The 14088-nt window shown below is 32.3% G+C and overlaps 1 protein-coding gene across 1 annotated transcript in view; it reads left to right on the top strand.

Moving 5' to 3' along the window:
- Nucleotides 1–9039, top strand: part of LOC127718654 (techylectin-5B-like) — a 32002-nt gene extending 22963 nt beyond the window's left edge. Inside the window, exons 3-8 of the mRNA XM_052224707.1 lie at nt 36–126; nt 565–747; nt 2400–2524; nt 3502–3598; nt 4507–4671; nt 8684–9039. Of these exons, the coding sequence (XP_052080667.1) occupies nt 36–126; nt 565–747; nt 2400–2524; nt 3502–3598; nt 4507–4671; nt 8684–8946 (924 nt within the window). The 3' untranslated portion in view covers nt 8947–9039. The remainder of the gene's footprint in view (nt 1–35; nt 127–564; nt 748–2399; nt 2525–3501; nt 3599–4506; nt 4672–8683) is intronic.
- The last annotated feature ends 5049 nt before the right edge of the window (nt 9040–14088 follow it).

Here is a 14088-nt window from a genome sequence, read left to right as displayed (position 1 = left end):
GAACAATTTCTATACTCATGTTTATCTTTGTACAGTCTTTAGCGGGATCATGTGCAGACCACACTTGCTTTGTCGGAGAAAAATGTGTAAAACTTAGAACTGGTGGTAATAACTGTTCATCCGTTTGTAAGTTATTTTAGATATATGACCCCGGATAGTTTTATATAACTCTAGAATATGTTTTCTTCAAGAATACACAACTTTAAAAGAGTCTATAAAGTATTTTCAAATTTGTCCGTTTATTTTCAAAATTTTCATGCTCTATTCCTTTTAAAATTTTCAGTTCAATTTTTTGCATGCAAAATTCTTGTTCTGCAGAATAGAAAAATAACTTGTTTCTATATCAATATGAATTTCTCTTAAACAATATATAGGATTACTTTATGGGAACACTTTTATACCTTTGTATATAAGCGAAGAAAAAAAAAGTAAACACAAATACTGAACTCCAAGATAAATTTAAAAGTGGAAAAGATTGTGATACTCATGCTTCTGTTTACTTATTTATAATGACAGTTTTTTTAACATTTTTTCAATATCCCACTTCATCATTATCATTTTCAGATTGTAAGGATTCTGTCCCAATCGCAGATAATGCTACTTGTATTGAAACGTTTGGATTATATAGAAATTTGAAAGCTGGAAATAAATTTAAATGTAAAGCAGGGTTTTTGATGATAGGACGTCCCTTCATAGTATGTAATGAACCTGGAAAATGGAATAAGATGTTCTCATGCAAAGACAAAGGTGAGTTGGTAGCTCTTATTTGAAAATATCAAATATTTATATTTAACAGGTTGGGTCCTTTACCTTATACCAGTATGCATAATTAAGCCAATACATTTGTTTGCTAACATAATACTCTATTTGTTTTACCTGGGTCACTGACCAATCCAGCGAATGAGTTGCGATGCATGATTCACTATTACGTGTTTACAATTTACCAAGAACAAAAATTAAATGAAATAATGATAGTAATTTGATATAATTCTTTACAAAAACAAATGGGACAACTCCTATAGACACGTACACGACTATATGATGCCATATATATATTTACGACGTTCTAAACTCTAGCTAGGAATTAGGGGAAGTGTGGCGTATATGTCAATGTGCAACAACCAAACGAAAAATAAAGCTCAGCATTAAGTCTTTGATATGACCGGTCTCCAATAAAATTGAGAATGGAAATGGGGAATGTGTCAAAGAGACAACAACCCGACCATAGAACAGACAACAGCAGAAGGTCACCAACAGGTCTTCAATGCAGCGAGAAATTCCCGCACCCGGAGGCGTCCTTCAGCTGGCCCATAAACAAATATATATACTAGTTCAGTGATAATGAACGCCATACTAAACTCCAAATTGTACACAAGAAACTAAAATTAAAAATAATACAAGACTGACAAAGGCTAGAGGCTCCTGACTTGGGACAGGTGCAAAAATGCGGCGGGGTTCAACATGTTTATGAGATCTCAACCCTCCCCCTATACCTCTAGCCAATGTAGAAAAGTAAACGCATAACAATACGCACATTAAAATTCAGTTCAAGAGAAGTCCGAGTCTGATGTCAGAATATGTAACCAAAGAAAATAAACAAAATGACAATAATACGTAAATAACAACAGACTACTAGCAGTTAACTGACATGCCAGCTCCAGACTTCAATTAAACTGATTGAAAGATTATGTCTTCATCATATGAATATCAGGCACAATCCTTCCCGTTAGGGGTTTAGTATCATACCATCATAACATATATGAGAAGAACATAACCCGTGTCATGCCAACAATTGGTTTTTAAATAAATGTGTTTAGTGCCGATGCAAAGACCCTATAAGTGAATCAATATTAACGCCAAAATATGCAATCTTTAATGACCTGACAACAGTATCGTAACTATATCCCTTCTTAATAAGTCTATTTAAAGGTTTTGTTAGCTTCAGAGGTGAATACTGACATTTTTGTGCTTTATAAAGAATATTTCCATAAAAAATTGGATGTGAAATACCTGAACGTATAAGAAGTCTGCATGTTGAGCTATATTTACGAATGATGTCCTTATACCGATGATAAAATTTAGTAAATGTTTTGACAAGTATATTTATATAATAACAAATAAATGAGAATACTGAATACTGTCAATTCAGATATAAATGCGATGTTTTTATTTATGCGAACAATGTGACAGTATCAGTATTACAATCATTAAAACTTGCATTAAGAATTTAAGTACTAATTTTCCGTATGTATATGTATATTTCATACAATGTCGAGGATAAATTATTTATTTTCCAATTTTTTTTACTTCGAAAAAAACCTTAAACAATGTTTTAATTTCTAAAGAGAAGATTGATAGGTTCTTAACGAAAAAAATGACATTTTGTTCATATTTTACAGGATTTCTTCCAAATGACTGCAGTGACATTTCACAGGGAGGTGTATCAGGGGTTTATACAATTTATCCAAATGATCAAAAGTTAGAAGTATATTGTGACATGGAAACAGCAGGATTTGGATGGACTGTAAGTGAAGTGAATTTGTAACATTTAAGGTACCTACTGTTACAGGTACACATAACATATATGCAAAAATGTCCTTGCACAAACACGGGTTACTGGAGTAACCTGTATCTGATGTGCTCTTTTCCAAGTATTGAGATGTAGAATGTAATAACGATAAACTATGACACGTAAACGTCTCATTTTATTGGTACGGAATTTATTGTTTTTATAATATTGGGATTATCTTTTGTTTTTGCTTTACGTGCAACCACAATCATATACTATTTGAAATTCTAAAATAATTTATTTCAGACTTTAACCTTCACAGATTGACTTGGAATTTGAATATTTTGTTTTATGATTTTATAGGAATGTTTTCATCATATCTTGATCTTTTTCTTGAAATTTATGTTTACCCTTGCGGAGCACCTGAGATCACCCCCCCCCCCCCGCCCCCCCCCCAGTTTTTGATGGGATTCGGGTTGCTCAGTCTTTAGTTTTCTATTAGTTTGAATGTCCCTTTGCCCTTTGGTATCTTTCGCCTCTCTTTTATGCTGAAGATGGTAGAAAACTGGGACATTTGTTAACGCTATGGCCGCTGTCGTGTTATTTACGATATTCATAAACTGATTATCATTCTGAAAAGCTTACTAGAAGAAATCTACTCTTGATTCGAATGCAATCTCTTTGAGCCAATACATTTCAATTGACATATCTTGAACCGCCATATTGAATTATTAGAATCAACAAATGTTTAATTTATATAATGTACATTTTCACTTTTAGTCATGCATTGAAAATGTCATACGACCTTTTGTTTCGTTTTTTACCGTTTATGATTTTGATTCACATGTTAGCTGATAAAACTGAATACACTATATTTAACATTTTATCAGCATTGAATGTAATTAACAATTCGTTTGAAAAAGGCAATAGGATAGTTTTCCTTGATTTTAACATACTATGTTTTTGTATCTATAATTTTTCTATACTTATAGGTTTTCCAAAGGAGAATAAATGGCACTATCGATTTTTTCAGAAGATGGTCTGATTACAGGATTGGATTCGGAAATTTGAAATCTGAGTTTTGGTTGGGTACTTATCTTATAATCCATTTATTTATGTAATTATTTATGTGGTCACCTTTTTTAGGTTTGTGTATCCGGTTTTGACATTATTATTTCAAAATACTTTCCAAAGTAAAAATAACAACGAGGAAACCTTTATGGTATAGTAAGTTATGAAATGTCCCCGGATGACAAAAGAGGACAACCAACTGCATGATTCACTCTTAAAGAATAAACAAACAAACAAACAAACAAATAAAGAAGACACCAATGCTATTAACGACAACCACTGAATTACAGGCTCCAAATTCAAGATACTAAGACTTCAGCTGTGCAACCCAATTGAAATTTACCCAAAACAGTTAATTTTGCATAAAAAATTAAACATTCATATAATCTCAGCAGACAATATTGATGACACTGAAACAAAGCAGACACTTCTTTAACACATGGTATTACATTCATTTTGGAAAAAAATGTGATAATTGGAAACGCTTTCTGTTCAGTTGAAATTCACGTCTGTAGCTTTTGGCTTTTTATCATGAACGGTTGTTGCAAACAGGTAACATTAACAAGCATTATATTCTTCTGATAACATATTGCATGGATTTGCGAACTTAAAAATAGCACTCTACATTTTGATTTCTTGGTGTATTTACAATTGTTGAAAATTTAAATCAACCAATATAGATAATTTCGTTAACTAAATTTGTTTAGGCTCCGAAGTTTCGCAATTTGGACTTCATCATGTCGTTGAGAGATGTAACTGATAAGGATGTTTAAATAAATGGAGTAGCTTTCAGAAATAAAAAAAAAATTAACCAGACATGCTCACATTTTGACAGCGTGCTTTACAATTTATAGGATTCGGCAAAATATGCTAAGCTGCTTGATTTCGCTTTATTTTTTATGCAATTTCATTTCATTTTCGAATAGGAAATAAATTCATAAACCTTATTACATCTACTGCAAAGTACAGGCTGTACATTCACCTTGAAGATTTTGAAGGGAATTCGAGATACGCAGAGTACAGCAACTTCAGTGTAGGAGATGAAGCAAAACATTACGTTTTGAATGTGAGTGGATATAGTGGGGATGCAGGTAAACTTTAAATATTTATTCCGGTACGATACTGCTATTTATCGGCAATTTGTACATTTTTCCTTTGATCTGACTTCCTAATATTTTTCTAGATCACGAACAGGACCTGATACTCGCAAATATCAGGCAATGATGTCGCACATCGGTGCAACAACGTCACGCCTTCATATCCATCCGCTTAAATTTATCAGTGAAGTTCACTTGACTCCGTTCATACAACCAAACAAGTATCACAACGTTTTTAACGCTTAAAATTAGTTTTACTTACTATTCAATTTTATTTCTTATTTTCAAACAAAAAACATTTTGTAAAGACAATTACCGAAAAAAAAGAATAATGGCATTTTTTTTTTATACAGACTTCATAAGCCCGAATATCAGCTCGCCCTAATGGGATTGCTTGATATTCTTGATGATAAAGTCAGTACCAAGAACAAACATGCTTCTTTATCCTTGAAACAAACAGCAGAACTGTATCTTCAACTTCGTACTTTATTTAGCCTTTTAACTTTTTGTTATTCGAATTTTACTAACGAGTCTATTGTAGACGAAACATGCGTCTGGTGATTACAACTATAAGCCAGATATTTATTGTGAGTTTTATCTATACGATAACGTAACACTGAGTTCATTTTGTCGAGCCTGCGAAATTTATTTCGCGAAAGCGAGACATAGCGATCCTAGATTCCGTCGTCGTCGGCGGCGTCGATGTCGGCGGCGTCAACATTTAGGTTCAGTCTGTGGTTAAAGTTTTTTTGGACATCAATAACTTTGTCAAACCTACATGGAATTAGATGAAATTTGGACAGTAGCTTTGTTTATGACCAAAATACAGTATCCAGAGCAAAACTTTGAAAATATTTATTTTGTTTTTTCCGTATTTTAATGATAGATGGACTTATTTTTTTATATTTAACAAATAGATGCAGTCTGTGGTTAAATTGTGTTACACATCAAATACTTTGTCTCACCTTCATAGAATTTTATGAAACTTTGATTATGATTAAGAGATAATGTCTGAAGCACACTTTTGAAAATATATTTTCATTTTCAGTATTTTTCTGATAGATGGACTTCTTTTTACAGTTAACATTTACTGACAGTCTGGGATTAAATTTTTTTGACATGATAAGTTCGTTAACCTTCATGGATTGTTATGAAACTTGGACAGAAGCTAATCTTCAAGACCAAGAAATAGCATATAAAAAGAAAATTTGAATCTTTTTTAACATTCTGTATCTTACTGATAAATGGACTCACTTTTTAAGTCAACATTACACTTTTACACTGACAGCAGCAATTGTAGGCAAGACACAGGTTTCCGCGAAACCCCTTACAAATTTTTATCCCGTTATGATTAGAATTCCAGACAATAACTCATAATGGAGCACCTCCTATAATTTGTCTAGTATTACCAACCTTGATCCATTCTACAATTCAGCATTAACGAATTTAAATGTACAGTAATAAATTGGTTGATTGAAACATATTGATATTTTTGGTAGCTGGTGAAGAGAAACATAAGAAATCATGAAACTCAGTTTTAAGTGTTATTCAAGAATTTAAAAGGAGACGTGCTTCATTTAAATTAAAACGATGAAAGAAATGTTTCTGAAGGTGAAGATAGAAGAAATTAATTATAAATAACCAATCCTTTTGATTCATTGAAATTAAAAAAAAAACATTTAGGTATAAATAATGAAATTCCATTTGTACCATTGTGAGATGGGACTGCGACACATTTCACAAAATATCTTACGAGAAAAAAATCGATAGTTATGAACATTTCAATATAACTTGCAATTAACTCTTATCGTAAAATTTTTTTTTACCATTTTTTTTGGCGTTTTGCCTTATATGATAAAAATTATAATAGATGAACATACACTTTAAATCACAAAAATGATCATTAAGGCAAGCTCTACTTACAAGTCAAATTTTGCCGATATAGTTAGTAGACTGTCACTCTTTATAGGAGTGATTGCCCGTTAAATGAGAATTTGTTTACCCTCCTTTGTATTTTGAGCAAAAACTAAAGAAGATAGAGTGAAACTAAACAGACTAAATTATCAGCAATACAAGATCAACAAAACAGATTTTTGTCATAAATTCTATTCTCGTTTACAATATTGGAGAGTGTCCTTTGTTTAATATGCACATAGATCAAGGTGATCGACACAGGCTCTTTAGATCCTCTAGTTAATAAGTAACGTCTTTCCCTAGAAATTTCAATGAAAATGATAAAAATGAGAGAAAACCAAAATATTTGTCTGTGATTCAAGTATGAATCACAATGAAACCAAATAATATTTAATTTAGTGCTAAAGATTTTTTTTACATCCTAAAATTACTGCTATCACGCTTCTTGCTTATGAGATATCCAATCATAACAACTCATACAGTTGCCCAAAAATACCACACCTGCAAAAAAGATAGCTATTTAGCTGTTCTTCGTTAAATCCTTTTCTTGCTTTCGGCATTATCTTTGATAAGCCTATATTTAACGCATCCTTACCACAAAATATACTTTGTTAAAAATAACACCTTCGTACCAGAATATTTTGACAAAAACATCTTTTCTTTCTTTCTTCTTTTTCTAAGTAACTTTGAATAAGAAGATAAAAAAAAAACTTATTGAACAAATGCATGAAAATTGAAAAGCTTTCACATGTTTTAACATTTATACTTTTAACCCACAGACATTTTTCCTCTCAAAAATGCATTATACGTTCGGGTTTCGAACTTACGCTTTTTTGTCAATAACCACAATAGTCTTCGGTCCGCGCATGATACCACTCGACTTCGATTGCTGATATTCAATTACTATCAACTTATACTCTTAAAACAATTTATTGAGAACTCTTGTCAATTGAAATGCACACAAATTATTTATCTGTCTTTTTAACAATGAATTAATTTTATTTATATCCAATACATATATATGTAGAATGGCTAGTTTTTTCGTTTTGCTGTTTTAGTTTTGAGCATTATTTCATTTATAGTTTTGCTAACCCATTGAATATAACGTTTATTCTGAACGTCAGGTTTGAACATGAATTGATGTTCGATTTTGTTTTGTGGTGTGTTGCAATGAACTGTTAAACAATTCCATGTGATAAAATTGTAAAATTAACATTCATTGCATTCATTACACTCGTCACGTATTAAAGTCTTCACAACCAAAACCGTAAAACTACTTCTTTACAGTAAAAAAGGGGGAAAAATTACCATTTTTTAATTGAGATTTATAAAACTATCTGTGATTTAAAAAGAATTTTGCTGAACAGAGAATATTACAGTAAACACATTTCATTCCAGGTACAAGGTTCCAACTCCAATCATTAATATCTTCCGTTATGAATTTGGTAATCATCGACTATACGATCACAGCTATCGGCGGGATGGTTATGTATTGAAAATGTAACAAAATTGTTATCCAAACCTGAAGCACAATTGATTCCTCACGTTCAAATAAATAGTTGTAGTTGTTTAAAAGCTAATAATTGCCTTTAAATTTGTTATACACAATGTCTAACAGTTATAGTTAAATATACTCTCTGATAAATTGCAGAATCAACCTGTACCATACGAATGAAGTTTTCATTTATGTTTAATTTTCGTTTACTTTTTAGATGTCTACATATAGATGTGAACCGTATGTAAACAACCGTATGGAAACTAACTATTAAAGAACAATGTAGACTTGACATACACTTTATGTAATTCCCTTGATCTATTGTAAAAACGTTAAATTAACAGTCGTTTTACCAGAACTTACGTCGGGCGTTGATTATAGTTTACGAATCTACAACTTCATTTAAATTATCTAACACATAATGAGCAAATTTAATAAAAATGGTCAACATAATTAACAAAAACATCAATGAAGACACCCTCCAATTCAGACCCTCTATTTTATCTTCTACTTTGGCCACCTGGATACCCTTCTCAGAACTGCCCACTGTATTTACATTTATTAATATTATTATTCTCTATTTATTGGCCTGATCAGGAGATAGCCTGTCGTATCCTGGTGACCAAATCCACAACAGCATGATGTTTTCCACCACAGACAGGGATAATGACAGATATACAGGCAACTGTGCAACATCGTATAAGGGAGCATGGTGGTACAATGCATGTCATAAGGCTAATTTGAATGGAGCATATTTAGGTGGATTTCACAACTCATTCGCCGATGGTATCGAATGGTATACTTGGAGAAGATATAACTATTCACTGAAGTCTACTAAAATGATGATTAAACGACACTAAGACACGTTTTCTGATACTCAAATTGACATTTTTAAACGAGCAAAACTACGTTTTGTAAAATTGGTTCAAAGATGTAACCGATATCTTTTCTTACTACCTGAAATTTCTGTCATAAAAACAGTCACATGAAAAAATAGTGTTTTTAATTGTCAACCTATACCCATTACGGAAAAAATATAGAACATATGCCATAGTTTAGAGGCGGTCTTGAACAAATTATATGTTTATTTACTTCAGATTTTTATTTTCCGTATTTTCAACATCCGAATTCGAAACTGTCAAAGCCATCAAATCAAAAGCCCCGGATGTGTAAGAACTTAAATACGAAAGGAGCTATATAACCAAGGAAAAAGAATAGACACAATTCATCCTTTAGAACACACTCTTTCCTTTAGAACACAATCCATCCTTTAGAACACAATCCATCCTTTAGAACACACTCCATCTTTTAGAACACAATCCATCCTTTAGAACACAATCCATCCTTTAGAACACACTCCATCCTTTAGAACACACTCCATCCTTTAGAACACACTCCATCCTTAAGAACACACTACATCCTCTAGAACACACTCCATCCTTTAGAACACAATCCATCCTTTAGAACACACTCCATCCTTTAGAACACACTCCATTCTTTAGAACACACTCCATTCTTTAGAACACAATCAATCCTTTAGATCACAATTCATCCTTTAGAACACAATCCATCCTTTAGAACATTACTTTTCTTAAACAATTCTAAATAAATCAACAGTACTTTTAAAATTATAATCTTTATTTTCATTTTTGATAACTGATAGAATAGTGGACGAACAAAAGAGATACCAATAACATTAACTATACCAATTTAACTGCACCAAATAAGCAGTTCGACAATATATCAGTGATGCTCCACGCCAAACATTTGAAAGTTAAAAACGTTGAATAGCTGAGAAATGAGAAACCAATGCAAGCTAGGACAAGGAGCTATGGCTATGCATGATGAAGATTCAACTGTTTATTCAAAATGATTGCGAAATTTCATATCGGTGTATTTGAATAAAATAATATCCATATTAGACACCGTAAAAATCCTAGGTAAAAAAAAAAACAGAAAATATCATCCCCCCCCCCCCCCCCCCTAACAAAAATAAATACAAAAAAGACAAAAAGACAAGTCTACATGATACAGAAATCAAAGTTTGAGCAACATGAACCCATCACAAATTGGAGATGAGACCAGGTGATGAGGTGTGGTAACACCTTTCTGCTCCCTAATCGACATTCGTCATGTTCAGGGTTTCCCCTGTGTCAATTCTTTTTTCGACACCTCTTTTGCCAAAACGATATTTTTATCGCAACACTCATTTGTTTTCGTATACACGCATTAACATATTTTTAATTTCGAATTGTTTTCATTGAGAGGTTGTCATCCCGAATTCCCGAAAAAATAAAACATTCTTTCCCAGAATCCAGAAAAAGAAACATTTATTCCCGAGTCCCGATAAGTGTAAATCCAGGATTCTCATAAAAATAAAGGCCCAATCCCGACATCTAGATAAAGGAACTTCCTCCCCTTTTCCGTCTTTCTATAAAAAAAATCGGGTTGCAGCATTGTTGTCTCATTTATCATATTCTACATATCTTTTTTATATCCTACATTGTTATAAATGTACACTCAATCGGGGAAAACAATCTTGCACTTTATTAAAGATACTGTAAAATGTGACTTCTGGGAACACGGGATCATCTTGAATCAGTTTATTGGACACTTCCTGTCTAATTTAAGGACATAGAATAAAATCAAAGTTTTGTGTTACTTTTAAACATCTTCTTTAAAACAATAGTTTTGTTTTCCGAACCATTGTTAAAAGTAAAAGTTGAGACGTAAAACTATGCTTAAAAAAGGTGCGCCGCTAAAACGACTGTAAAGTACCCACTTCAAAACAATTATTGTTATCAAAGTTGTAAAAAAAAATCCTTCAGGTGACATGTGACGCCAATTTACCACACATTTTCATTAAACAATATAATTAACACCTTTATTAATTAGTCCATCGTATCTGATTGATATCAATTTCAATGAGCTGATTATTGATTTTCTGACAAAATTGATACGAGTTCAAGGTGAAATCCGAGTATCGTCTAATCAGGGAAAAAGTCCGAGAAACCTGAAACAAAATTGAAAAGATTGACAAAGTCGGACATTATATTTCTTTCGCTAATCATGATGTTTAATCGCCACAATTATAATATTTGCTAGCAGAAACCCTGGTCATGTTGTTTCCTGTCCCTCCCAAAAAAAACCAGCTGTTTCCGCAAATTCATGCTTAGGTTACCTAGTTTACAAAATATAACCGATGATCCTGTCTGCCAACCAAAGTAGCTGCCAAGGCTAAAAAAGAACACGGGATAAAGTTTAAGTATTGTTTTATTATCTTGTAAACACGCATGAAAGATACCAGGCTTATAATTCGAAACACATCAGTGGCGCTTGAATCAAAACAAATTGAATGGCCAAAAAAAAAAAACATAAATGGAGAGCATTAAAAACTGACCATGCGGAAAAAACAGGCAAATTATAGCAGGTGTTAAAAAACCAAGTGGTTCGAATATATACACAGTTTATACAGTAAATTTACAGACAATGAACATATCAATAATAAGTCAACACAAAAGTGCCGGGTTCTTGGCTGTAAACCGCTATAGAATAGTTAGACTTGTGTTTATATTAGAAACAATCTTCAATTAGATATTACATTTCATATATCCTTGAAATTAAAGGAATTACCGAAAGTAGGTCTGCTTGATATCTTGATATTTTCCTCAATTTTGATACAGATTGACGACTAAAATCTTTGGCAAACGAGATGATTTCAAAAGAGAGACGGAAGATACCAAAGGGATAGTCAAAATCATAAGTTGACGAACTGACAATGCCAAGGCAGAAAATGAAATATGACCCAAAGGCAAAAACAGTCAACAAAACAGAACACGGCTTTCCAATTGTCAAAGTCCCTTTTTTGAGTTGTTACATAGCCTCTGCTTACTCCATGGTATGGGGTTTTATATATTCTATAATCGACACTAAATATGTTTTATGGTCGCCTTCACGAATAGGTTGTCTAATACGATGTGTCTGTGTCTTGAGAAAAATTACTCGTAATTCATGAACATTTCAGTACAACATACGATCAATTTATGTCGTACGTTGTTTTGTGAAAAGAGCCTGAAAATACAGTTTAGTCTGCCTCATCTCAAATTCGCATTGAAGGTTGGCTGAGAACAAACTTTACGACAGAAGGGCTGATTTCAGCTATCCAACTATGAAATACATTTATATATAGCAACATTACAGCAACAGCTGAATATTGAATTTTTACGACCAGAAATCACCTTTAAATTGTAGCCAACAAAAGACACAAATCAATAATAAAATTTAACAAGATTTATTATACACAAGTTTACAAGAATATTATACAAATTTTAAAAAATGTCAACTTAACTGTTGAAATATATGTTCGATCCTTTTGTCTTTTCTTTATCCGGAATTCTTCTCTTCACTGTTAGGGGAATCCAAATAGAATAGTATGTCCAATAAGTCAAAATCTAGTATGGTGTAGTTAACGTAAATAAAAGTGTCAATGTAACAACTCCAGAGAACTTATGAGAATCCAAGTATAATAATGTCTAATGTGAAAGTCTAACTTTAGTGTCTGTATACATATAGTTTCTCACGGAAATCTCTAGAACACTGTAGAAGGGAAACTCCTTGAAAACTTTAGAACGGAAACTTCGAGAATACGGTAGAAGTTTAAATTACACATCGTAGATTATGATCATTTCAGAATTATTATGTAAGTCAAATAGAAAGTTCTAATCATTCCATCAGTATCTATGATTGTTCCAATGATTTCTAACCTGCACAGTTATAACAGTATTTCGTAAACAACTATAAATATTATGTAAACATATTATACATGTTATAAGGCCACACAAAACAAATTAGGCCATTTTGAATAAACATAATAATTACAATATCATAACAGAATATCTATCTTCCAGTTGATACGATATTCCAGAGTTTGCACTTCCTATCATGATTTGCTTAATAGAGAGTTGCTGCTGCTTCCAAGAAAATTATTGAACCAAGGGTTCCAGTGATAAACGTTCAGTTATACCTTGAAAGTTTTACGAAAGCCATCGAATGTCTGTTGACCGTAATGGCATACCTGTGTCACACCATACCATGGATTTGTTCTTATTGTCGAAACCAAAATCGCATCTATTTTTTCATCGTGTTTGACATCCCCAAAGAAGACTTTACCGAAATTTTACTTAGCATGGGTAATAAAACGGATGCTATGTTAGGAGCAGGATCTGTTTAACATTTCAGAAGACATTAGATCACTCTCAATTTTTCTAGTTGCTAAATTGTTTATTGTCAATGTAATGGTTTGTGAACTTTTTTTGTCTTTTCGCTGCTTTTTTTCAATGCCCTAATGTTGTCAATGTCCAATTTGTATTGTCCGCCTCTTTTTTCCAATTAAGGCAAACATTGTTTTTGATTTACAAAAACACGAGATGAAAAACTCTTCTGAATTAAGAGCCAGTCTACCAGAAAACCATACAAAATCCAAAATAATGTCCAAATGGCATGTCGGAACCTTTTGAAATCTTATTTATAAAGGAAAAGTAAATATATATCTTAGACTTTGTCGCATTGTATCAATATTTAGAAACAGCCTCATTTGCAGAAAAGCCTGAAAATCACTAAAGTGTTAGCGAAAAATGTGTATAGTTTTAACTCAATAAAGTCTGATTTGTAACAGTGTTACTGGCCATGTAACTTAAAATGACCTGGATAGACAGAAATAAACCATGTCAGGAAAGATTTATCTCGAATGATTATGCGGTTTGGGGTGGGGGTTGATAACATGAGATAACATTAAGTATAACATGGCAACAAAAGATAATAGGCCACAATGAATTTTGAAGGATGTTTGAGTCCATCAATCTCCTAATGTGGCACGTATGTTTCATGAAATAAGCATCAGTGAATATTCCAATGAATATTGTCAAAAATATCAAAAATCCAATTTTGGCAAATTAATGCAAGATGTTGAAATTTGTACTAACTTTCCTATATTTTGATAAATT

Source organism: Mytilus californianus, unplaced genomic scaffold (genome assembly GCF_021869535.1).
Source record: "Mytilus californianus isolate M0D057914Y unplaced genomic scaffold, xbMytCali1.0.p SCAF_10, whole genome shotgun sequence".
NCBI classification, from domain to species: domain Eukaryota; kingdom Metazoa; phylum Mollusca; class Bivalvia; order Mytilida; family Mytilidae; genus Mytilus; species Mytilus californianus.
Note: the sequence above shows the minus strand (reverse complement) of the source record. Positions and strands in the feature narration are given on the sequence as shown.